The 25,463-nt window shown below is 43.1% G+C and overlaps 1 protein-coding gene and 1 long non-coding RNA gene across 2 annotated transcripts in view; one reads left to right on the top strand and one right to left on the bottom strand.

Annotated features, from left to right (window-relative positions):
• The window catches only part of LOC146771963 (proline-rich protein 5-like), a 393,650-nt gene extending 375,209 nt beyond the window's left edge, over window positions 1-18,441 (bottom strand). The window contains exons 1-2 of the mRNA XM_085640285.1: window positions 18,410-18,441; window positions 18,104-18,162 (exon numbers count right to left, since the gene is read on the bottom strand). Coding sequence (XP_085496411.1) covers window positions 18,104-18,162; window positions 18,410-18,441 — 91 coding nt within the window. The remainder of the gene's footprint in view (window positions 1-18,103; window positions 18,163-18,409) is intronic.
• A 2,559-nt stretch (window positions 18,442-21,000) lies between these two features.
• Window positions 21,001-22,394, top strand: LOC146771962 (uncharacterized). Its single transcript, XR_014975145.1, has 4 exons — window positions 21,001-21,122; window positions 21,602-21,707; window positions 21,801-21,892; window positions 21,986-22,394. It is a non-coding gene; the product is annotated as an uncharacterized LOC146771962 (long non-coding RNA).
• Window positions 22,395-25,463: the final 3,069 nt, after the last annotated feature.

Raw genomic sequence — 25,463 nt, 5'->3', positions numbered from 1 at the left:
AAGGAGTATGTCCCAAGGTGCACAAAGCACATAGTGTGCCTTTGGTCATCAGGGTGCCTCTAAAGAAGGAATGGCAGAGATTGTGTGAGGAGGATATCATTGGAGAAATCGAGGCTTCCAAATGTTTGGCTCCAATGCAGTTGGCATAAAAAACCCAAAAAAACGATGGGGATTGTGTGGCAGATCTACGCAATTGTAACACAACTATTAGAGTGGATAGGCATCCGCTTCCCAACATAAGTAATTTGCTGATGATGACCAAAGGAACAATTTTATTTTTTTTTACTTTGGATTTGGTGTATGTATATCATCAAATTGCAGGCCTCAAAAAATCACCTCCCCCACTCGCTGTGGCGAGTCAGATTTTATCAGGTCGATTTTTATTATTATTTTTAGAACCCACTCGCCAGTTCTGGTGAGTTGGCAGAGAACAGGTGTTCTGTTCAGTCTGAATGTGAAGGAGCAATTAAGATGCCTTTAAATATTGTTTTTATCTTATCACATTTGCTCTGTATTTAGAGACAGAGGTCATAAGTCAGTTTACAATTACTTTTCCTTCTCTGACTGCAGACTTGAAGGACTTTGTAAAGCTAACTGTCTGACCTGCTGTACGAAGTGTGAAATAAAATGATGTAGGGTATCAGGTTTTTCCTAGCACGTTTAAATATCTAATAAGTCAACTGTACAAACATTTCCAAATTTATTTCAGTAGTTGTGAAAGCCAATTTTTTATAATTCTGTGTGATGAAAAAATATTTTAAAAGGACGAAAAACAAATTTGAACACTTTACTTGGTGACGTGCAAATGATAAATATGTTTTCTGAAACCCAATTTTCACAGATTATTGTTAATATACTATATAGTTTTAGCAGTACAGCTGCAAGGTAGTGGAAAGGTTTTTGGCAATTTCGTGGAAATTTACTGTCTGTTAATGACAGTCCACTACCACATCATGCTTTAGTGATATATTTATTAAAAGTGAGTGTTTAAACATGAACAGAGAAACACTCATGCCCCTGCCCTCATGGCAATGTCATTAGTAAACGGAGAGGCAAGGCAAGATTCATGTGTACCCTATATGTGGGCTTGATTCTTATTACACATGAAGCAAACGTTTAGACTATTTAATCAAACAAAAGAGTTTCAGTTTGTACAGTAGAAATGCTGAACTCACATAGATGAAGGTGCACTCATATGTGAGAATAAGGAAAAAGGCGACTTTGTAAAATAAAATATTTTCCAATGAGCTCACTATTTGAGACCAGTTCACTGGTCAAGAACATTAGTTAGGTCGATTAGAATATTCAAGTTAGTCGACCTGCAGGTCTAGTAACATTTTTATGATTTTCGAGGCCTGAATTACTTTGCATCCTAGTTCTAGACATCTAACTTCTTTTGTCACCACTAAAGGGCTCTCAGGTTCAAACGTATGCCATTTAGGCTGGCATCAGCTGTGGCTGTATTTCAGAGGGCAATGCACCAACTATTCATGGAGCAAAGCAACGTAAACATATTTCAAAGATGATATTTTGGTTTTCAGCGAGAGTGAGGAGATGCTCAATGGGGTTTTATTTTCAGTGTTGAACATTTTACTGGCGAGTGGGTTGACTATTATATTGGAGAAGTGTAAGATTGGTGTAAAGGGAGTTGAGTATTTTGGACATTGGCTGAATGAAAAGGGGGTACTGCCAAAACTGAAGTTAGTAAAGGCCATTGTGGATGCTCTGTCACCACAGGACAAGGATCAGCTGAGATAATTTTTAGGATTAGTTGATTATTATTCATGATTCCTTCACATGTTTGCAGACACAACAGAAAACATACGTTAATGTTGAAAAATGGCAAGTTTGAACGGTGTACAGAATGTGAGTGGGAATTTGTGCAACTGAAAAAAAATATGGCAACAGCTCCGGCTCTTAAATCTTTTGACACAGCTAATAAGAGCATTGTGTGCACTGCTGCTAGTGCTTTTGGATTGGATGTGGCATTGCTGCAACTTAGAGATGGTATGAAGAGGCTATTGCTTATGCTTCAAGACCATTAAGGAGTGAGAAACCAACATTAGCCACAATTGAGCGAGAAACATTGGCGTGTTGGTGGGGTGTGAATCATTTAAAAAAAATTGTGTGGGGGAACTGACTTTGTGATTCACACTGACCATTGTCCCTTGGTGGATGTTTTCAACGATAAGAGCACTAGCCAAGCTTCATTCAGAATTTTGCATTGGGTTCTAAGAATGTTGGAATTTTCTTATAGAACAGAGAATGTTCAGGGCAGGAAAAACGTAGTGGCTTATTGTCTATCGAGGTTACCCGTGGATAACCAGGAAGGTGATGGTGTGGGGTCAATGGCTTGTGGCAAATGTGTGCATTCTCACTGAAGGGTGCATATCACATAAGGAATGTGTGCAGGCAGTAAAAGAAGATGAAAGATTGCAGGAGGTCATGAAGTATATGTCAAAGGAGTAACCAGCTAGGGGAAAGACTTCAGATAATGTTGAGTGTTTCGGAAATGTAAATACAGAGTAGTCGTGGTGGGTGACTTCTTGAGGAGAGTTGTTGGTAGTGCTGGAGGCATTGAGGAGTCACATTTTATTGTAGGCTGTTGCTGGACAAAGTGGAATAAGCGCAACCAAACGGAGAGTGATGGTTGAACACGGATGACCAGAGTTGGATCTGGATGGTAAGACAGCAGTGAGAGATTACATCACATGCATGTAGTGATACATTGCAAACAACAGTGGAGTATCCACCTATAGAGAGTAAGAAAATGGATGTCCCATGGAAGAAAATTGGTTTAGACATTTCTAGTCGCTAAAATGTTTTGGGTTTCTGCCGTAAGTGCGCTATTGTGGTTGTTGACTACCATTGAAGGTGGCCAGAGGAAAGTTCACAAATCAGGTGACGCTCAAAATGGAGTACAATTTGTGTTTCAGGACATTAAAACATTTTTTAAAGAATGAACAGAGTGGTACAAATAAGCATGTTTGTTTATTATCCCCAGAGCAAAACGTTGTCAAGAGGTGGAATAGAACTCTTGATGAAGGATTACAGTTGGCATTATGTCAGGCTGATCAGTGGAAGAGCGCTGTGAGAAAATTGGTGTGGGCTTGCTGTACCACACCTAATAGTGCAATGGGGAAGGTGCCTTTTGATGTTATGAGAGGAAGAAGGCCTAGAACATTGTTGTCAAAGGATGTGGAAAGGAGGAAAATGTGCAGTGACGAACCTTGGAGGTTGCAGGGTGATTTTCTGGAAGGATTTGCAGTGGGCGATTGGAGACGAGTAAGGAAGGAATGAAGAGAAAGCAAGGGGTTAAGTTTTCTAAGTCTCTTCAAATAAGAAAGGTAAATCCTTACACAGTATTGTTGAGAGATGAAAATGTGGAATTGCAAGGTGGTGGTGAAAGTGGGCAATTGTTTAGAGGAGGACAGTAAGGTTGGTGTAACATGAAGGCTGAAAAGTATTTCTAGGTATGTTGGTTCAAGCCGAGGTAGGATTAGAAATGCTCCTAGGTGGCTCAATGATAGGGAATGTTGTAGAGGATTCTCGGGCTGGTAAGGGAAGTCTGATGACTGATGGGGCTGGCCAGATGCTCCCTCATTGTTGGCTGCAGACTCAACAAAAAATAAATATAATTGCCCACCTATTATCTGTGTGAAGGGGATCATTTCACCAATGTTAAACTCCTAAGACACGAACATATTGGTTTAGCGGGAACATGTCAGGCCAATTTATCATGATAAAACACTGTTGCGAATGGATTTTGAGACAGAGGCCAGGGTGCTATAGACCCAAATTATTAAGGTCCTCCACCCTCTTTAATCCAGCTTGGTGACACTGCCTTACAAATGTAATGCTCCTTCAAAGACTGATAGGTGCTCCTCACAAGAGCAGGGAGAGCTTCTTCTCTTGCTGTTGTAGTCTACCTGCATAATCCAGCAGGGGCTACTACCCGCGGACTAGTCCACCACGCCACCAGCCAATCTCGAAGTGTTTAGTCAATCTGGGGCTCTCCTCTGCGATGGACTGCAATGAGGAGAGCAGGAGCTGCACCGGAAGCAAGAGGCACACAAGTCTCGCGCAGTCCTGCAATGCTTCCCAGTACAGGTTCACACAATCAGCTCCTTCTGCGCATCACCGCCATGCGACACAACCTCAGTGCATTCAGCCTATTTACTATCGAATGGTATTGAAATTGTATTAAATAGTGCTTATTACCCTTGACAAGGCGTCAACGTGCTTTTTGACAAGGAGCACGCTACTCCAGAACCCAAAAAAGATCAGTGGTGGATTAATATAGAGAAAGTTGAGCGGTGGACATGTGAGTCTGTTAGTCAGATTGAAAAGGGTAATGGGGGATGGAAGAGTCTAAAAAGTGTTTATTGGGAGCTCACAGTATTAAGATGAGGTTTGGGATGAGGATACGGAGAGATGGAGGGGGGAAGAATCCATAGAAATGGATTAGGGAGATCATAGTGGTAAGATGAGTTTTTGTGAGTTGAAGAAGGGATAGGTGAGGGAAGAATTTAGAAGCGTTGTTTTGGAGATCCTAGTATTAAAAAGAGGTTTGGGTGATCCGAGGAGGGAAGAGTCTGAAAAGGGTTATTTTTGGAGATGATAGTAATAGAATAAGGTTTAGTATAAATAATAACAGTTCTTTACACAAATTGCCCCTACTGCTGACTTACTCTCTACTACATTTCGCTGAAAGGTCCAGACTTGTTGAAAAGCTGCACATGGGATTACCCACAGCGACATTACACAATGTTAAAAACAAATGGGAAGAAAACAAACGCAGGTTCTGAACCCGAGACATTGATTTCCACTTCAGAGATTGCTCCAATTTTATCTGGCATGATGCATGCAAAGTGGCACCAAAGCTCCGACTGCAGCGATGTCGGAAGGAGGATGGCGACATCTTTATCATCTTTTACAAAAAATAATTAATTCTATCTAGTGACGTTTCTAATACAGGAAAAAACTGTTACAAGTTAACTTGAAGCCATGTTAGTTTATTGAACGCTGGTTTAGAATCAGAGTCTCCATCTACCCAAGTAGGGCCCTATTACAGAAACTTTGTCGGGCGCAGCAGACATGTGTGCCTCTTTTTGTGCCCTCAGGGCACTGTGGCATTGCAGAAGGGGCAGTATACGCCTTTGCAGTCTCTTCTGTGATGTGGATCACAGAGTTGGCATATTTTGTGACAGCAGTATCCAAAAGTGGGGTTCCCCGATTAGCATGGGGGCATGGATCTCGCCCCCACTCCATCCTTCACCGAGAAGTCCAATAGGGCTCAGGCGGAGAACACTGCTCTACACAGAGTAATTCTGCATTCTCTGAAAATTCCTCTTAGCAGATCACTGGGACCTAATTCTCCGAGATCTCCAGCCCCAGATGGAAGACGACTACTGCGGCACCCGCGCTTCAGCTTAAGATGTACCATGTTTTTCTACTTGTTTATTTTTGTTACAATCGCGGCACCCGCGTTTTAGCTTTCATTATCTTAAGCTAAAGCGCAGGTGCCACGGTTGCTTCAAAAGTAAAGAAATAGAAAAAAACTTTTTTCCCCTATTTCTTTACTTTTGAAGCAATCGCCGCGCTCTAGCTTAAGATGTTGAAAGCTAAAGCGTGGGTGCCACAATTGCTTTAGAAGTAAAGAAATAGAAAAAAACTTTTTTCTATTTCTTTACTTTTAAAGCAATCGCGGCACCGCTCTTTTAGCTTAGGATGTTGAAAGCCTGGATTTCAGGATCCTAAGCTAACACGCGGGTGCCGCGATTGTTTATGGTCTCGCATTGGCGAGAGTTTGAGCCATTGGCATTGTAAATGATAATGCCTTCTTATTTATGTGTTTACAAAACCCGCAAGTGGTTTACGCACTGCTTGCAGGTTTCACAAACACATAAATAAAAGGTGTCATTTACAATGACAATAGGTCAAACTCTCACAAATACGAGACCTATGGCATTGCAAATGCTTGTTTATATTATAAAAGACACACTACACTGACATGAGCTTGAGAGGCGGTGGAAAGCGCACAACTCACCTCTGTCCCAAGGAGTGCGGTACTGCCCTCCTGCCTGTTTGTATACATATTTCTGATTATTAGTATCATGTCTGCTTTCCAATGCGACATCAACATTTTTTTTTTTTGGTCCTCATATGCGACAATCCAAATGTGTTTGTTACAGTGTATTGTGGTTTAGAGAGCATAATATACACTCGGATCCTACTAGGTATTCTCTTGCCCCAATACACCAACTGTAAACCATCATTCATGGCATAGTGTGGGAGCCCTCTCACATCTCCCAATTGGATTTTAATTGTCTTAATCCTTGGACCGGTTAAATCCTTTAATTAGTTGTGTGAGTTGGACCATATCTAACAAGTGGTGCCCAAGTACTGGCCCTCTTTATCGAGGCGTTTATGCAGTCTAGTCTAGCGTATCGTCTAACAGTGTTTAACCAAACTGCACAAGATGGTGAATTAGTAGAAAACCAATTAACACAAATTTCCCTACGAGCAATAACAATCATAATTAATAACAATTGTTCAAATGCTTTCTTATTTTCCCCATAAAAACTATGTTTATCCAAAATCCCAAAAATAATCAAAGGTAGGCTTACCTCTATGTTCATTTTCAATATTCCGTCAAAATCTTACCCACTTCTAGCCAAAAGGTGTTCACGCTAGGGCATAACCAGAACATATGCACATCGTCTGCCTTTGACAGCCCACATTTCGGACAGCATTTTATATCTCCTCCTAGTCTGGATAGCTTCTTTGGGGACCAATAAACACTGTGCAAAGTGAATGCGTGGCTTTTCCTTAGAGGTGCGTATTTAACAAATGAGCAAAGTGTGTTCATTGATACTTGCCACAGGGTTGTTAAATCGACATCTGGGAGGACCTCTTTCCATTTTTCCTCCAGTGGGATCATTTCGGAGTCTTCTTCTTGAACTAGCATCCAGTACCATTTAGCAGTTTCCTTTTTTAATGCAGGGTTATCGTGTAGAGCAATTTCCCACTCATTCGGTGTTCCAACCATGGTTGGCTCTGGGCCCAACTAGTTAATTGCAGATATTTAAATTTTGACAATGAGTTATTCGTCTTGTGTGATAGATAGTCCCAATAAATGTGTTTCTGTTCGTCGATTAATTGGCCCCATTTTTCAATTTCAACATCCATTAGTGGAGTAGATAGGGAGTCCTGTAGACATAGGGGAGTCCCAGGGGATTTCCAAATTGGAGCAATCTAGCTGTAATAGGGTAGTTTCAAGATTCTCCTAACCTGAATCCAAAGCCTGCATGCCGCATTTAGTACCTTCAGAAGTATTTTGTTTTTCAAAATTTGGATGTCCATATTTGAACAGAAAATAATTGCCTTGTTCTGCTAGGTCTGCAGTTAATGCTCCAAGACAAGGTCGTAATATCTGGGCGCGTTTAGTTAAGAGTGATCTAATGTATTTTAGTTGGAAAGCCCAGCAGTATAGCAGAAAGTCAGGTAAGGCAAGCCCCTCCCGTCTATCTTTTTTTTAAGAAGTTTTTTCCAAGCAATCCTTGGATTTTTATTAGCCCATATGAAGCTTGTCAGGTCGCCTTGTAATTTCTTAAACCATTTTAGCTCGAAGTATAGTGGCAGAGCATTGAACAGAAACGTAAACTTTGGTAAAATCATAATTTTTATCAAGTTCACCCTGCCAATGATCGATAATGGCAGGGTGGACCAGGTTTGCAACAGTTTTTTAGTTTCTTTCACCTGTTTAAGAAAATTGATCTGATCTATGCCATTTCCTCCAAGGATTTGACTACCTGGACTCCTAAATATCTTATTTCAGTTTTCACCTTTTCCTTCAAAGTAGAGTCGAGGTGGGTATTCCAGGTCATGATCTCTGTTTATGCTTCGTTTACCCGTATCCGGCTATCGTACCGAAGTCTTTTAATAGACTCATAACTGGGAAAGATTCTGTAGGGTTTTGTGTGTATATTATTAAGTCATCAGCGTAGAGAGGCTCTTTTTTGACCCAGCCTTGATGTTCGAATAGCAGAATTGTCAGTTCCTTTCTTATCCTTCTTGCTAGAGGCTCTAAATATAGGTTGAACAAAAGAGGGGATAGGGGGCAACCCTGCTGTGTTCCTCTGCCTATTTTCAGCTGTTGGGTGAGGGCGCCATTAATAATATCCTTGCAAAAAGGCATGTATAGATGTTTTTTATGGCATTGATTAAATTGCTCCCCAACCCATTGTGTAATAAAACAGCGTGAAGAAAGGGCAAACTGACCCTGTCAAATGCTTTAGCAGCATCGACAGTCAAAATAGCTAAGGGGAGATTTTTATCTGTGGCCAGGTCTATGGCACATACAAGGTTGTGTGTTAAATCAATCAGCTGTCTATCTTTCATAAATCCTTTTTGTGACGAATCTATTAGATCTCGTAATATTTTATCCAGCCTTTTTGCAAGTATACTCGTGAATATTTTATAGTCATTGTTGAGTAAAGATATAGGGTGATAGGACTCACAATTTCTGGGGTTTTAGGGGGTTTTAGTATGAGAGTTATTGTGGCCGCATTCCAGGATTCTGGTATATGTTCTTTATTTATATAGATAGAGTTAAATAAAGAGGTTAATGGGTGGATTAGTTCGTTCATTCAGGTGCTTTCCCGTTCTTCAGGTTTTTTTTATTGCTGAAGATACTTCTTCAGATGTAATAGGGTTATTAAGTAGAGATTCCTTGTCTGGCGTAAATTTTGGTAGAGGGTCATTTAAAAACCAAGTACCCAATTGTTGATTAGTTACCGAACTGTCTTCCTTATATAGATCTTGAAAGAAGTTGGTAAAAGCGACCCCGATATCAATGTCGTCTGAATAGCTTACACCTGAGCCCTCTAAGGTTATCTCTCTTATTGAGTTCCTAATTAGGTCAGCCCTGGTTTTCCATGCCAATAACCTTCCACATGCCTCACCGTACTCATAGTGCGCTAATTTGCTTGCAAACCACTTTTTCTTGATTATACCTTCCAGATACTCCTCAAGTTCTTTCTTCCCTTCATTAATTTGTAGCTGGAGTTCATTAGCTGCTACAGGATCTTGCTCTGCAATAATATCTTTTTGTCGGGAGATTATTTTCTTCTCAATGTTTTCTATTTTTTTTATCATTCTCCTTCTTTCTATATGCAGCATAGCTAATTATTTTCCCTTTAATATAGGCTTTGTATGTGTCCCAGATGACCCGGTGTGAAGAGGAGCCCGCATTCAGTTCAAAGTAGTGTAGTGTGTCTTGTTTCATTTTATCCTGAATTTCCAGTTCTCCTAGTAATGACCTATCCATTGTCCATCTAAATTTAGGTCCTTTTCGCTCTATCACTATATCTAAACTGACTGCTGAGTGATCTGATAAATGAGCAGGATGGTGAAAGACTGTTTTAACCTTATTACCTAATCTTGAGTCGATGAGATAATAGTCTATACGAGAGGCATGACCATATTTTTTATTATGGTGAGTGAATTCTTTCTTTCTTCCAGCTTTCATTCTCCAGGGGTCTATTAATCCTAGATTCTTCATAATATTTTGTATACAATCTAGCATTTTAGGAGTGTTAACTGTTGGTCTGCTGGTAGATTTATCTAATACAGGTTCCATGAAAGTGTTAAAATCCCCCGCCATAATGATAGGGTAGTCATCATTCAATATTTGATGGAATAAGTCATATAGTGGTAACGTGTCATCTACTTTTGGGCCATAATAGACTATAATGAAGTAAGTCTGGCCATAAATCATCACAGTTACAATAATCCACCTTCTTTTAGGGTCTGAAGTTACTTTAATTATTTTAGCATTAGCCGAATTTTTAAATAGAACGGCAACCCCTTTGATATTGCAGTTCTGATCAGTACATGCTAACTGGTGTATCCATTTATGACCTTTAAGTATTGCTTCCCATTCTTTTTGTTGTAGATGCGTTTCTTGCAATATTATGATATCACACTTGAATTGTTTCAAAAGTTGTAGGATTCATCTTCTATCTGCTACTCTAAACCCATTTATGTTCCAACTAAGTATCCTCAGAGAATGTTTATTATCTGTCATAACCATATTTTAGAAACATTTCCTGTTTTCTTAACGTATTTTTCGCATATGAAGACTTTTTTTCCTCCTTTTTTCCACTATGTGCCCAACCCAGTGTGAAAATTACATGATATATACAGTGTGTTTTAACCCTGTTTTTGTGAAATCCCACCCACCCTCCCTGGGGAACCCTCCCTTTAACCAAGACGGGCATAAAGTCTGCCCAGCGGCCTTCCTGTTGCCAGCCTTTTTATATATTCATGTGTGAAGACACGGCCTGTTTAGTTTCCTAGGATTTTATCTGCTTGATGAGATTTTCTACTTCCTTTGGATCTCCGATATGGTGCATTTTATTATTCCACATTATTTTTAAGGTGGCAGGAAACTTAATTTGCGCAGTAGCTCCTAAAGATTTAAGTTCCTGTATGTATTGGCCTAATTCCCACTGGCGCGATTGAGTTTTTTGATAGATCCGAGCGTATACAAAATGACCATCCGTCTTTAGTGTGTGACCCAGCTTTTAATGCAGTTGAAAGGATGGTTTCCTTAATAGAGTAAGTGTTAAAGTTAATTAGTATTTTCCTCGGTTCATCTCTATTAGGGTTTCTCCTAAATGGGTCCCTATGGATTCGTTGGATATCACGGAATAAATCTAGTCTCCCAGTGTCTGGTATTGTTTCCTGGATCAAGTTCACAACAAACCCTTTTAGATCCTCCCCCTCTTTACCTCCTGGAACATTCAGGAGCCTCAGATGATTGCGTATTCAATTATTCTCTAGAAATTCAATTTTTCCTTGGAGGCCTCTTTCTTTATCTTTGCATTGTAGAATATCTGTGCGATTGACCGTAACTTCTCGTCTCATGTCTTCTGAAGCGGTTTCTAAAATTTCAATTCTATCGGTCAGGTCCGTGAGTTTCTTCTCAAGGCTCTCACAGACATCGCAAATTTTGACTTGGTTCGCTTCTGACATTGTGAATCTGATTTTTATTTCCTCTGATAGAGTCTGTAATATTGTCTCAATATTTTCTTGTCTTAACGGTGGAACAGTTCCACCCCCTATCATAGAGGGCTCAGGTAACTCTAATGATGAGGATGGCACAGATACGGACGTAGTTTCCGTGGTTGAAGTTTCCTCCTCCAATACATGGAATTTGTTAGTCAGAGGAAGACTGCCGGTTTGCTATAGATCTCCAGTCGGTTTCCGACTCATGATATTGATTATACTAGTCGGTTCGGACTTCTTTGTGACGAGAGTTGGTATGTCCACGTCCCTGCTCATCTTAAAAAAGGACCGGAGTGAAGGAGTTATTTTTAATTTGGATCCCCTCCCTATTTGAGTAAAGCTACTAGCTTCTTGCCATTTTTTTATCGTTTGTCTTGGATTCTGGTCCTCGCCTGAGGGTAGTACTAGGATGCCGGGAGATCAAGGGGAGGGAGCTGGATTGGTTTTAAAAAAAATAACATGCAGCATGTTTCTCTTTCGAACATTTTGTGTGGAGTATTTCTATTTTTGGGAGGGTTCCTCATGTGGCCACCTGGACACTATTGCTCCCGACACACCTCACTGTGTATCAGTGACAGACCTCACTGTCGCGCAGCGATACACCTCACTGTTGCTTAGCGATACGCCTCACTGTCGCGCAGCGATACGCCTCACTGTCTCGCAGAGATACGCCTCACTGTCTCGCAGAGATACGCCACACTGTCTCGCAGCGATACGCCTCACTGTCATGCAGCGATACGCCTCACTGTTAAGCAGCGATACGCCTCACTGTTAAGCAGCGATACGCCTCACTGTCAATCAGCGATACGCCTCACTGTCGGGCAGCGATGCACCTCACTGTCAAGCAGCGATACACCTAACTGCCAAACAGCGATACACCTCACAGCCAAGCAGCGATACACCTCACTGTCACTGCCTTACTATTAAGCATTGATACACCTCACTGTCTAGTAGCGATATACCTTACTGGCAAGTAGCGATATGCCTCACTGTTAAGCAGGGATTCACCTCATTATGAAGCGACGCTATGCCTCATTATGAAGCGGCGAAATGCCTCATTTTCAAGCTGCGATACGCCTCATTTTCAAGCAGCGATACGCCTCATTATCAAGCAGCGATACGCCTCACTACTATCAAGCAGCGAAAGACCTCACTGTCAAGCAGACACAGATCTCACTGTCAAGCAGCGATAGGCCTCAATGTCAAGCAGCGATACGCTTCACTGTCGGGCAGCGATACGCTTCACTGTCGGGCAGCGATACGCTTCACTGTCAAGCAGCGATACCCTTCACTGTCAAGCAGCGATACACCTCACTGTCAAGCAGCGATACACCTCACTGTCAAGCAGCGATACACCTCACTGTCAAGCAGCGATACACCTCACTGTCAAGCAGCGATACACCTCACTGTCAGGCAGCAATAACACCTCACTGTCACTGCCTTACTATTAAGCAGTGATACACCTCACTGTCTAGTAGCGATATACCTTACTGGCAAGTAACGATATGCCTCACTGTTAAGCAGGGATTCACCTCATTATGAAGCCACGATATGCCTCATTATGAAGCGGTGATATGCCTCAGTATGAAGCGGCGATATGCCTCATTATCAAGCAGCGATATGCCTCATTATCAAGCAGCGATATGCCTCATTATCAAGCAGCGATACGCCTCACTACTATCAAGCAGCAAAAGACCTCACTGTCAAGCAGAGACAGACCTCACTGTCAAGCAGAGACAGACCTCACTGTCAAGCAGTGATACACTTCACTGTGAAGCAGCGATGCACTTCACTGTGAAGCAGCGATACACTTCACTCTGAAGCAGCGATACACTTCACTCTGAAGCAGCGATACACTTCACTGTGAAGCAGCAATACACTTCACTGTGAAGCAGCGATACGCCTCACTAACAAGCAGCGATACGCCTCACTAACAAGCAGCGATACGCCTCACTAACAAGCAGCAATACGCCTCACTATCAAGCAGCGATACGCCTCACTATCAAGCAGCGATACGCCTCACTATCAAGCAGCGATACGCCTCACTATCAAGCAGCGATACGCCTCACTATCAAGCAGCGATACGCCTCACTATCAAGCAGCGATACGCCTCACCGTCAACCAGCGATACGCCTCACCGTCAACCAGCGATACGCCTCACTGGCAACCAGCAATACGCCTCGCTGTCAACCAGCGATACGCCTCGCTGTCAAGCAGCGATACACCTCACTGTCAAGCAGCGATACACCTCACTGTCAAGCAGAGATACACCTCACTGTCAAGCAGCGACAGACACCACTGTGAAGCTGCGACAGACCCCACTGTGAAACAGCAACAGACCCCACTGTGAAACAGTAACAGACCCCACTGTGAAACAGCAACAGACCCCACTGTGAAACAGCAACAGACCCCACTGTGAAACAGCAACAGACCCCACTGTCGAGCAGCGACAGACCTCACTGTCAAGCAGCGATACACCTCACTGTCAAGCAGCAATACACCTGTCAAGCAGCGATACACCTCACTGTCAAGCAGCGATACACCTCACTGTCAAGCAGCGATACACCTCACTGTCAAGCAGCGATACACCTCACTGTCAAGCAGCGATACACCTCACTGTCAAGCAGCGATACACCTCACTGTTAAGCAGGAATGCACCTCACTGTCGAGCAGCAATGCACCTCACTGCCGAGCAGCAATAACACCTCACTGTCACTGCCTTACTATTAAGCAGTGATACACCTCACTGTCTAGTAGCGATACACCTTACTGGCAAGTAGCGATATGCCTCACTGGTAAGCAGGGATTCACCTCATTATAAAGCCACAATATGCCTCATTATGAAGTCACGATATGCCTCATTATGAAGACGAGATATGCCTCATTATGAAGCAGCGATACGCTTCACTGTCAAGCAGCGATACGCCTCACTATCAAGCAGCGACAGACCTCACTGTCAAGCAGCGACAGACCTCACTGTCAAGCAGCGATACACCTCACTGTCAAGCAGCGATACACCTCACTGTCAAGCAGCGATACGCCTCACTGTCGAGCAGCGATACGCCTCGCTGTCGAGCAGCGATACGCCTCGCTGTCGAGCAGCGATACGCCTCGCTGTGGTGCAGCGATACGCTTCGCTGTGGAGCAGCGATGCGCCTCGCTGTGGAGCAGCGATACGCCTCGCTGTGTAGCAGCGATACGCCTCACTGTGGAGCAGCGATACGCCTCGCTGTCGAGCAGCGGTACGCCTCGCTGTCGAGCAGCAGTACGCCTCGCTGTCGAGCAGCAGTACGCCTCACTGCCAAGCTGCAATAACACCTCACTGTCACTGCCTTACTATTAAGCAGCGATACAGCTCACTGTCTAGTAGCGATACACCTCACTGGCAAGTAGCGATATGTCTCACTGTTAAGCAGGGATTTACCTCATTATCAAGCAGCGATATGCCTCATTATGAAGCAGCGATATCCCTCACTATGAAGCAGCGATATCCCTAATTATGAAGCAGCGATATGCCACATAATGAAGGAGCGATACGCCACATAATGAAGCAGCGATACGCCTCATTGTCAAGCAGCGAGAGACCTCCCTGTCAAGCAGCGAGAGACCTCACTGTCAAGCAGAGAGAGACCTCACTGTCAAGCAGCGAGAGACCTCCCTGTCAAGCAGCGAGAGACCTCCCTGTCAAGCAGCGAGAGACCTCCCTGTCAAGCAGCGAGAGACCTCCCTGTCAAGCAGCGAGAGACCTCCCTGTCAAGCAGCGAGAGACCTCCCTGTCAAGCAGCGAGCGACCTCCCTGTCAAGCAGCGAGAGACCTCACTATCAAGCAGCAATACATCTCACTGTCAAGCAGCGATACGCTTCACTGTCAAGCAGCGATACGCTTCACTGTCAAGCAGTGATATGCTTCACTGTCAAGCAGCGACAGACCTCACTGTCGAGCAGAAACAGATTTCACTACTGTCAATCAACGATATGCCTCACTATCAAACAGTGATATAGCTCACTACTGTCAAGTAGCGATAGACTCCACTGTCAAGCAAGGTGTGATGTGATAGACCTCACTACTGTCAAGCAGCAACAGCCCTCACTACTGTCAAGCAGTGATAGACTTCGCTGTCAAGCAGTGGTGTACTTCACTGTTAAGCATCAAGATGCCTGACTGTCAGTCAGTGATACACTTCACTGTCAAGCAGTGATACGCTTTACTGTTAAGCAGCAATATGCCTCACTGTCAATCAGTGATATACCTCACTAAAGTCAGGCAGCGATACACCGCATTAATGTCAATTAGAGATAGAGCCCAATGTCAAGCAAGCAGTGATGCAATAGACCTCACTGACGAGCAGCGACACCTCACTACTGTCAAGCAGCGATAGACCTCACTGTCAAGTATCGAGACGCCTCACTGTCAAGCATCGAGACGCTTTGCTATCAAGCAGCGATACACTTCGCTGTCAAGCAGCGATACACCTCACTGTAAAGCAGCGATACACTTCGCTGTCAAGCAGCGATACGCCTCACCAGCAGGCAGCGACAGACCCCACTGTCAAGGAGTGATACGCCTGTCAAGCAGCGACAGACCCCAGTGTGAAACAACAACAGACCCCACTGTCAAGCAGCGACAGACCTCACTGTCAAGCAGCGTCAGACCTCACTGTCAAGCAGCGTCAGACCTCACTGTCGAGCAGAGACCAACCTCACTGTCGAGCAGGGACAGACCTCACTGTCAAGCAGCGATACACCTCACTGTCAAGCAGAGTTACACCTCACTATCAAGAAGCGATACGCCTCACTATCAAGCAGCGATACACCTCACTATCAAGCAGCGATACGCCTCACTATCAAGCAGCGATATGCCTCACTATCAAGCAGCGATACACCTCACTATCAAGCAGCGATACGCCTCATTATCAAGCAACGATACGCCTCACTATCTCACCTTACTGGCAAGCAGTGATACCTCACTACTGTCAAGCAGTGATAGACCTCACTGTCAAGCGATAGACCTCACTGTCAAGTATCGAGACGCCTCACTGTCAAGCATCGAGACGCTTCGCTGTCAAGCAGTGATACACCTCACTGTCAAGCAGCGATACACTTCACTGTCAAGCATAAAGACGCCTCACTATCAAGCAGCGATACACTTCACTGTCAAGCAGCGATACACCTCACTGTCAAGCAGCGATACACCTCACTGTCAAGCAGCGATACACCTCACTGTCAAGCAGCTATACACCTGTCAAGCAGCGATACACCTGACTGTCAAGCAGCAATACACCTCACTGTCAAGCAGCGATACACCTCACTGTCAAGCAGCGATGCACCTCGCTGTCAAGCAGCAGTAGACTTCAATGTCAAGCATCAAGACGTCTCACTGTCAAGCAGTGATACACTCGCTATCAAGCAGTGATACGCTAAACTGTTAAGCAGCAATATGCCTCACTGTCAAGCAGCGATATGCCTCACTGTCAAGCAGTGATATACCTCACTACTGTCAAGCAGCGATACACCACACTAATGTCAATTAGAGATAGAGCCCTATGTCAAGCAAGCAGTGATGTGATAGACCTCACTGATGAGCAGTGATAGACTGCACTACTGTCAAGCAGTGACAGACCTCACTACTGTCAAGTAGTGACAGACCTCACTACCGTCAAGCAGCGACAGACCACACTACCGTCAAGCAGCGACAGACCGCCCTACTGTCAAGCAGCTAGAGACCGCACTACTGTCAAGCAGCGACTGACCTCACAAATGTAGTCAAAGTGTTATTTAATCACACGTTGGCAAGATACACATTTTTATAAATAGATTAGGCATTTGTCAAATAGTGCGGGGTGCCATGGGAAGGAAGGGGGTAGTGAATTCAGGTGAGGTAAAAGGGGGAAGTGACATATAAATTATATCAAACTGTCACAACTTAATTGTAAGGCAAAACAATTTTTAAGCCACAAAATCCAGACGAAGTTCATTAGTTTGAATATAGATTGTTTACAAAAACCATGTACAAAACAGAAGAACACAGTGTAAGATACACTGTTGAGAGTACTGGCAATGTCATATTGTCGACGTTTCGACCCCAAGACATGGGTAGGTTAGTTGGCTCCTTACTAACGGGGTCTTCTTCAGGACAAGGGTGATGGTGTAACACGGAGGAATGGCACCTACAATGATATTAAGTCAGTGTTACAAAAGAATTTCGGGTCCCACCAGGGAAAGTGAAAGGGACTCATTCAGGAAGTAATCGCTATATTTACCATATTCAAAGGTGGACATATAGTCAATGTTGACTTGGCGTCAAATGGCGCAGGGGCAGATAGGCTCCAATTGAGGGTGGGGTGAGTGACACCTACAAAGAATTATGAGGTGTCATTATAATGATCCACAAAATAAATAAAGGATTCATTGAAAATCACAAAAAACCGGAGAGAGAGTGACTTACTCATTTATGATCAAAGTCGCACCAGAGAAATTAATACCTCCAAAGTCACACGCCGTGGCGCACCATCGGTGGGAAAAGTGAAATTAATCACAACGAAATTAAGCCTCTAAAAATAAAGTGAAAGAACGGCAATGTAAAAACACTTAAACCCAAACCTAGAGGAAATACAGCGCAAGGGACAAGGTACCAAGAGCTATCATCAGCAAAAGAAAGTTCATTAGATTTGAGACTAAACAGCACACTCGACATGAGACCCACCAGATAAGCTACGGGTCGCAGTGGGAAAGGCAACAGCCAGAGATCTATACCCTTGTTTAAGGAGTAATATATTACGAATATGCAAGTAGGGTCATGTATACAGGTCGAGCCTCAATGAGGAAACCATTACTCAGAAGAGAAAGCGGATTGTCAAACAGAGAATATCGAGCAAGAGTATAAATTCACCATAAGCAAAGAAAAATGTGTACTTTTAAATCAAACTGAGTGCCAAAAATGCTAAACAGACTTAACCCTCGACCATTTAATCTTACACGGAATTAAATCGAACAGCTAAAAACCAACGTACAGGGGGAGAGCATCCCTTACCGTGGGCAGCAGCAGCAAAGGCTGTCCTCAGAGTTTGTGAACAAAGCACTAAATCAACACTGAGTGATCGTTAAAATAGAGAGGCCCGGGCCACATGACGTGCAGCACGGCGCAGACGCTAGATGCTTGCAGTCAAAATGTATTAGAAGAAAGACAACAGAGGTTGTTTTCTTCCGAATAGTTAAAGGATATTACATTAATACATTTCTAAAAAAATACATTTCTAAAAACCTGGCTGAGGAAATTCATCAAATCACTCTTGATGCATTGGACTCTGGTTTTCTAAGTAAATTGGAATTTGACTACCTGAACCAGAAAAGTCCACGATTACCTACCATTTATACCCTACCCAAAATACATAAGGACATGCTTCATCCACCTGGACGTCCAATTGTATCTGGATGTGGTTCACTTTTGGAACCTCTTTGCAAGTATATAGACTTCTTTTTAAAACCAATGGCTGAAAAAACAGAAACTTACCTACGTGATACTATGCAAGTCATTACCATCATCGACCAAACACCATTTGATTCTAGTGAGCAACTCCTTGCCACTTGTGATATTGTGTCACTCTATACCAGCATCCCCCAGGAACTAGCCTTAGAAGTGATGCGAGAAGCTCTGAACTCAAGACCAGCACCAATGAGGGTACCCACAGAATTCATTATAGCACTTCTCACTATTGCAATGAAGAAGAATTTCTTCTATTTTCAAGGAAACTACTACGTCCAGAAGAAAGGTGTAGCGATGGGAGCAGCCTTTGCCCCAGATCTAGCGATCTTGTATATGGACAATTTCGAGCAGCGCCATGTCCTTAACAACAACCCCTTTTCTCAACATGTCAATCTATGGAAAAGATATATCGATGATATATTATTGATTTGGAATGGCGACATAGCTCAACTCAATCTGTTCCACGAATGGCTTAACCAGTGCGACCATGATATTCAGTTTACCATCCAGTCTGACACTCAGGAGATACCATTCCTCGACCTAAAGATCTTCAGTGAAGATGATAAACTTTGCACTACCTTATACAGAAAACCCACTGAACGGAATTCCCTTCTCAGGTACAGCAGCTATCACCCTCGTGGTCTGCGAGACAACCTTCCGGTCGGACAGTTTTTGCGGATTCGCAGAAACTGCACTAAGAGAACTGATTACTTAATTGAGTCCGAAGACCTAAGTGCCAGACTAATTTCAAGGGGGTACCCCAAACGTTTGGTCAAAAGGGCCCAGAAGAGAGCCTGGTACAATCCTCGGGAAACCTTACTCACGGCCAAGGAACCTGCAGCATCAGCCAAGAATAAAATGATTTGTGTCACAACATTTTCTACCAGAAGCAATGCAGTTAAAAAGATTATCAACAAGCACTGGAGCCTTGTATCAACTGAGATTAATCAACCAAATCTACCAATGCATTCCTTCAGAAAAGCGATGAGTATTAAGGACCATGTCGTCCATTCTTTCCTTGAGGATCCAGTGGAACCAACCATCCAGTCACTTTGGAATCTACCACCTGTGATAGGACATTTCAAATGTGGGTCGTGCAAAGCATGCTCAACAACAATCCAATCCAAAAACTTTGTTTACAAACATCACAATGTTACGCTTCATTCCCATACTAACTGTAAGTCTACCAACGTTATTTATGGGATCGTATGTCCATGTGGCCAATTATATATTGGCCAAACACAGCAGAAGATCAAAGTGAGAATATTGCAACACCAAAGTAGAATAAGATGCCATGTCACTGGAGCACCACTAGTTGAGCATTATAGCCAGTTGGGACACAGCCCTGACCAAATGCAGTGGATTGTGATAGAAAAAACCAATTTGGGGCCCAGGGGAGGTGACATATCCTCTATCCTTACGATTAGGGAATGTAAATGGATGATCCGCTTTGATACCATTAATATGGGTTTGAATGAACAAGATCCCAGTAATGCACAATTGGCCATTCTCAGCAACTAGGCATTTTTGGTGACTGTTGGTCTTTATCTGTCCCTGACTAGCTTGATGATAATGTCATCTCACGAGCATTTGTTATGTTGTTCATCGGATGCATTTGATGATAAATAATGTGTATATGCATGTATATAATTTTCTATGTAGCCAATGCATTCTTTCCCATTCAAGGATTACCATCCAAGTCTGTGTGTTTTTTCTAAGTTCTTTAACTCCATTAACTTGAGCAATGTGGAACTTCCTGCTGAACCTTTGCCACTGTCATCGGCCCATATACATGTCATACATGTTTTCATAATGCTTGATGTTCACTGTTTCCAACTCGATTTGTTCTTGAATAATGTACATCTGCTCCATTTGTGCTTTTTCTATGCCTAGCCATTATGTGCAATATAGACGCGATGCTAGCATTGTATTTATCCAGGTTGCATTAATTTGTCCAGAATCATTTACGTGGTATTTACAACGCTAACTATTGTCATGAAAAGTGTATAACTACCTTTACTATCTATTAATTGAGTCATGAGGAACTTCCTTCTGAACCTTTGCCACTGTCAACGGCCTATATACATGTTAAACATGTTTTCATAATGTTTGATGTTTATTGTCTCCAACTTGATTTTCCCTGAATAATGTACATCTGCTATGCTTGTGCGTTTTCTATGCCTAACTATTATGTGCAATATAGACGCGTTGTCAGCATTGTATTTATCCAGGCTGCATTTAACTAATTACGTGGTATTTACAAGGCTAACCACTGTCAAGAAAAGTGTAGAATTGTCCTGATTATCCCTGAGTTACACGGGCCCAACCTCCCCCTTTTTTTAGAAATGTATTTTTTTAGAAATGTATTAATGTAATATCCTTTAACTATTCGGAAGAAAACAACCTCTGTTGTCTTTCTTCTAATACATTTTGACTGCAAGCATCTAGCGTCTGCGCCGTGCTGCACGTCATGTGGCCCGGGCCTCTCTATTTTAACGATCACTCAGTGTTGATTTAGTGCTTTGTTCACAAACTCTGAGGACAGCCTTTGCTGCTGCTGCCCACGGTAAGGGATGCTCTCCCCCTGTACGTTGGTTTTTAGCTGTTCGATTTAATTCCGTGTAAGATTAAATGGTCGAGGGTTAAGTCTGTTTAGCATTTTTGGCACTCAGTTTGATTTAAAAGTACACATTTTTCTTTGCTTATGGTGAATTTATACTCTTGCTCGATATTCTCTGTTTGACAATCCGCTTTCTCTTCTGAGTAATGGTTTCCTCATTGAGGCTCGACCTGTATACATGACCCTACTTGCATATTCGTAATATATTACTCCTTAAACAAGGGTATAGATCTCTGGCTGTTGCCTTTCCCACTGCGACCCGTAGCTTATCTGGTGGGTCTCATGTCGAGTGTGCTGTTTAGTCTCAAATCTAATGAACTTTCTTTTGCTGATGATAGCTCTTGGTACCTTTTCCCTTGCGCTGTATTTCCTCTAGGTTTGGGTTTAAGTGTTTTTACATTGCCGTTCTTTCACTTTATTTTTAGAGGCTTAATTTCGTTGTGATTAATTTCACTTTTCCCACCGATGGTGCGCCACGGCGTGTGACTTTGGAGGTATTAATTTCTCCGGTGCGACTTTGATCATAAATGAGTAAGTCACTCTCTCTCCGGTTTTTTGTGATTTTCAATGAATCCTTTATTTATTTTGTGGATCATTATAATGACACCTCATAATTCTTTGTAGGTGTCACTCACCCCACCCTCAATTGGAGCCTATCTGCCCCTGCGCCATTTGACGCCAAGTCAACATTGACTATATGTCCACCTTTGAATATGGTAAATATAGCGATTACTTCCTGAATGAGTCCCTTTCACTTTCCCTGGTGGGACCCGAAATTCTTTTGTAACACTGACTTAATATCATTGTAGGTGCCATTCCTCCGTGTTACACCATCACCCTTGTCCTGAAGAAGACCCCGTTAGTAAGGAGCCAACTAACCTACCCATGTCTTGGGGTCGAAACGTCGACAATATGACATTGCCAGTACTCTCAACAGTGTAACTTACACTGTGTTCTTCTGTTTTGTACATGGTTTTTGTAAACAATCTATATTCAAACTAATGAACTTCGTCTGGATTTTGTGGCTTAAAAATTGTTTTGCCTTACAATTAAGTTGTGACAGTTTGATATAATTTATATGTCACTTCCCCCTTTTACCTCACCTGAATTCACTACCCCCTTCCTTCCCATGGCACCCCGCACTATTTGACAAATGCCTAATCTATTTATAAAAATGTGTATCTTGCCAACGTGTGATTAAATAACACTTTGACATCATCTTTTTGTATCCTTTGATATCGATTCTGTGTTAACTCTAAAAAGTTTATATATTCTGGGACCATCTTTCCCTTATACTGTCTAAATACCCAGGTCCCAGCGATTTTTGGGTTTACCCTTTGCTTTAACGCTCACAAATGTAGAGCAGTGACTGACCTCACTACTGTCGAACAGCTACTGACCTCACTACTGTCCAGCAGTGACAGACCTCACTAATGTCCAGCAGCAACTGACCTCACAAATGTAGAGCAGCGACTGACCTCACTACTGTCGAACAGCGGCTGACCTCACTACTGTCCAGCAGCGACTGACCTCACTACTGTCCAGCAGCGACTGACCTCACTACTGTCCAGCAGCGACAGACCTCACTACTGTCCAGCAGCGACAGACCTCACTACTGTCCAGCAGTGACAGACCTCACTACTGTCCAGCAGTGACAGACCTCACTACTGTCCAGCAGTGACAGACCACACTACTGTCCAGCAGCGACAGACCTCACTATGTAGTGAGGGCTGCGATTTAGATACATACATTGCTATGTTGGCATAAGCGCGTTAGATGTTAGAAAGCCATCTTGCCACTTTTGCTGCCTTTGCACACGACACTGCAGATACATGTTATTATTTGAAAACTGCTTGCTCGCCTTTTTCTTCACATGAGAACTTTCTGTTGTTCACATCCCTAGACGTGCGCTGCGACCTTGGTCTGAACATTGTGTAAAGAAACAGACTGGGTCGCCAGACAATGCATGTTTTTGAGTTCAGGTTGATCGGCTCACTATTTAGCCATAACACGCACGCAGCTGCAAATACCTGAAAGTCGAGTACTTTTAATATTGCAGACTGCATGCTTTTACACACATTCGGAAGAAGAGTTTCCCAGGAGCAGACTACACCTGGTCCTGTGATGTGATTCCACTAAGCTGATCTTTACGGTATGGGGTTCCCCATTCAAGCCTAGAGACCTTCTACTAGTCTAATAATATTAGTTTACTAGCTAAAGGAAGGTGGCTGTATTCCACTGTCATGATATTATGATTTCTCCTTTCATTTTCTATGGTACTGTAACAATGCTGATGGTTTTGATTTTAATCATTTGTCTGCTTATGTTAGCCAAAGTACTGCATCTTAGGACCCGTTGTTTATAAAATAAACCTTTTAAACTTTAGCCCGAAGGCATTCGCACACTGTTCTCAAGAAAACGCAAAGCGTAAAAAGAAAGCCTGAAAACAGGCCAGGAACTCGATCCGGATCCGTGTTGCACGCGGAAAAGAAGAAAACGGACGTCAGCGTGCCGGGTTGAGGCTTATGTGACCTCGCTGACGTCACGCTCACGGAAGACGTCGGGCGGAGTCGCGTGGTACTGCCCCCCGGCGCACAGAGATGCTGGCAAGAAAGTTTTCTGGGTCCAGTCTCACGCCTGGGGATAATTCTACGTTAAGTAATCTGCGGCTAGTAGTCTCTATCAGATCAAATGTTTTACTCTTGCCTTATCTTCAAGAAGTTTTGTCTTAATGAAGAGACCTGCCCAGTTGCTTTGTGGATCTCAAACTGAATCAGAGGAACTACAAGATCGGCAGAATAGGGACCTCTTTCAAGAGCATCCTTAAGATGAACAACACAAAAGAGAGTAGAAAAAAAGAGACCTTGAAAGATCTCTTTCTCTCAGGAAAACCAGCACAGCAAAATAACAGAGAAGACACGGGTAGATCACCGGGAGGGCCCAGACACGAAGGCTTGGGTCAATGGAATGGAATGGGAGGGAGGTGTGGGGATTGGTACTGGTTGGAGCTGCCTAGATTTTAGCAGCTTTGGGGTTATTTTTACTTGGGTGTGAACTGATGCTGCAAAAAGAGCCCAGCACAAATACTATTAGCAGCTGGCCATGTCAGGTTTACACATATGTGTAAAATAATTTGGACCAACATTCGGGAGCTGTACTCCTACACCATGGTTTGTCATGCACAGGTCCATTAGGCATTTGGCACACATTATATTTGCTCCTTGTGCCACACTAGCTGTGGATCTGACCACATTCGACTCCTCAGTCCTCTGAGTGATAGGGAACTATTCTGCACAGTCCAAAGCAGACACCTGTTTAATGCAGGCTCACAGTGAGAAAATTAGAAAGCACTGTCCATCATCAGACCAGCTCCAATACAAAGGCAAGTGTTTTCCAAATGTTGTATTTTGAATGAAATGGCAGATGAGTGGATTTCACATATGTACAATCTCTACCAGTCAGCGGTTGCCAAGAGAACATTTTTTTACAGACTGAAGGACAAGACAGGCATTTTTCTCAAGAGTGCAGGTAGGACTGAGTTGGGCCACATGCAGTTAGAAGTTTGATTTTCTTCCCTTGAAGGATGGTTCATCACCATTCGGAGGCAACAATACAGGTAGAATTCCATACGTCGCACTGGTAACTGGGAGGTACATCTTTCTTTGAAGTAGTCTCTTGTCTTGGAGCAGTGACAAGGCAGCCTGAATGTTCAGAAGTGTCACATCCGAGGCCAGCTTAGGAACCAATGCAGTCTACAGCCCAGAAAGTCCCAGCACATACACTCCTGAGACCACATCTCAGTGCAAATATTTAAATACCTTTTCTGTACAAACCCATGGATTGAAATAACTGCACCCTCCGGGGGGCTTCCGTTCACATCACCGGGGGCCAATGCAGAGGGAAATGGGCCGGCTTACAGCCAGATTTTAAAATGACCCCCCAGAAGATACATTTACATGTCATTATTGTAAATGAAAGGCATTTACATAAAGACAGCATTTTTCCTGAAAATACTGCGTTGATCTGGCCCTGGTCTTTGCTTAAAACTGTCACCAACACGTACAGGAAAAGCGCACCAGCGAGACAATTTAGGCAAGAGTAGTACTATTTTCAACAGAACTTTGGAAAAACTGTAGGAACGAAATATAGTTACTTTGAAGGTGACTCGTGTTTTCCACCTGTGGGTGCCAGTGTGGTGTGTGCTGAAGCTGCCTCCAAGCTTTACATACACAACAGCAATAACCTGTAGACACCACACACGGTGCAGCCTCGCCAGACTCCTTCTTG

Source organism: Triturus cristatus, unplaced genomic scaffold (assembly GCF_964204655.1).
Source record: "Triturus cristatus unplaced genomic scaffold, aTriCri1.1 SCAFFOLD_118, whole genome shotgun sequence".
NCBI classification, from domain to species: Eukaryota; Metazoa; Chordata; class Amphibia; order Caudata; family Salamandridae; genus Triturus; species Triturus cristatus.
This window is presented reverse-complemented; position numbering and strand designations above follow the sequence as displayed.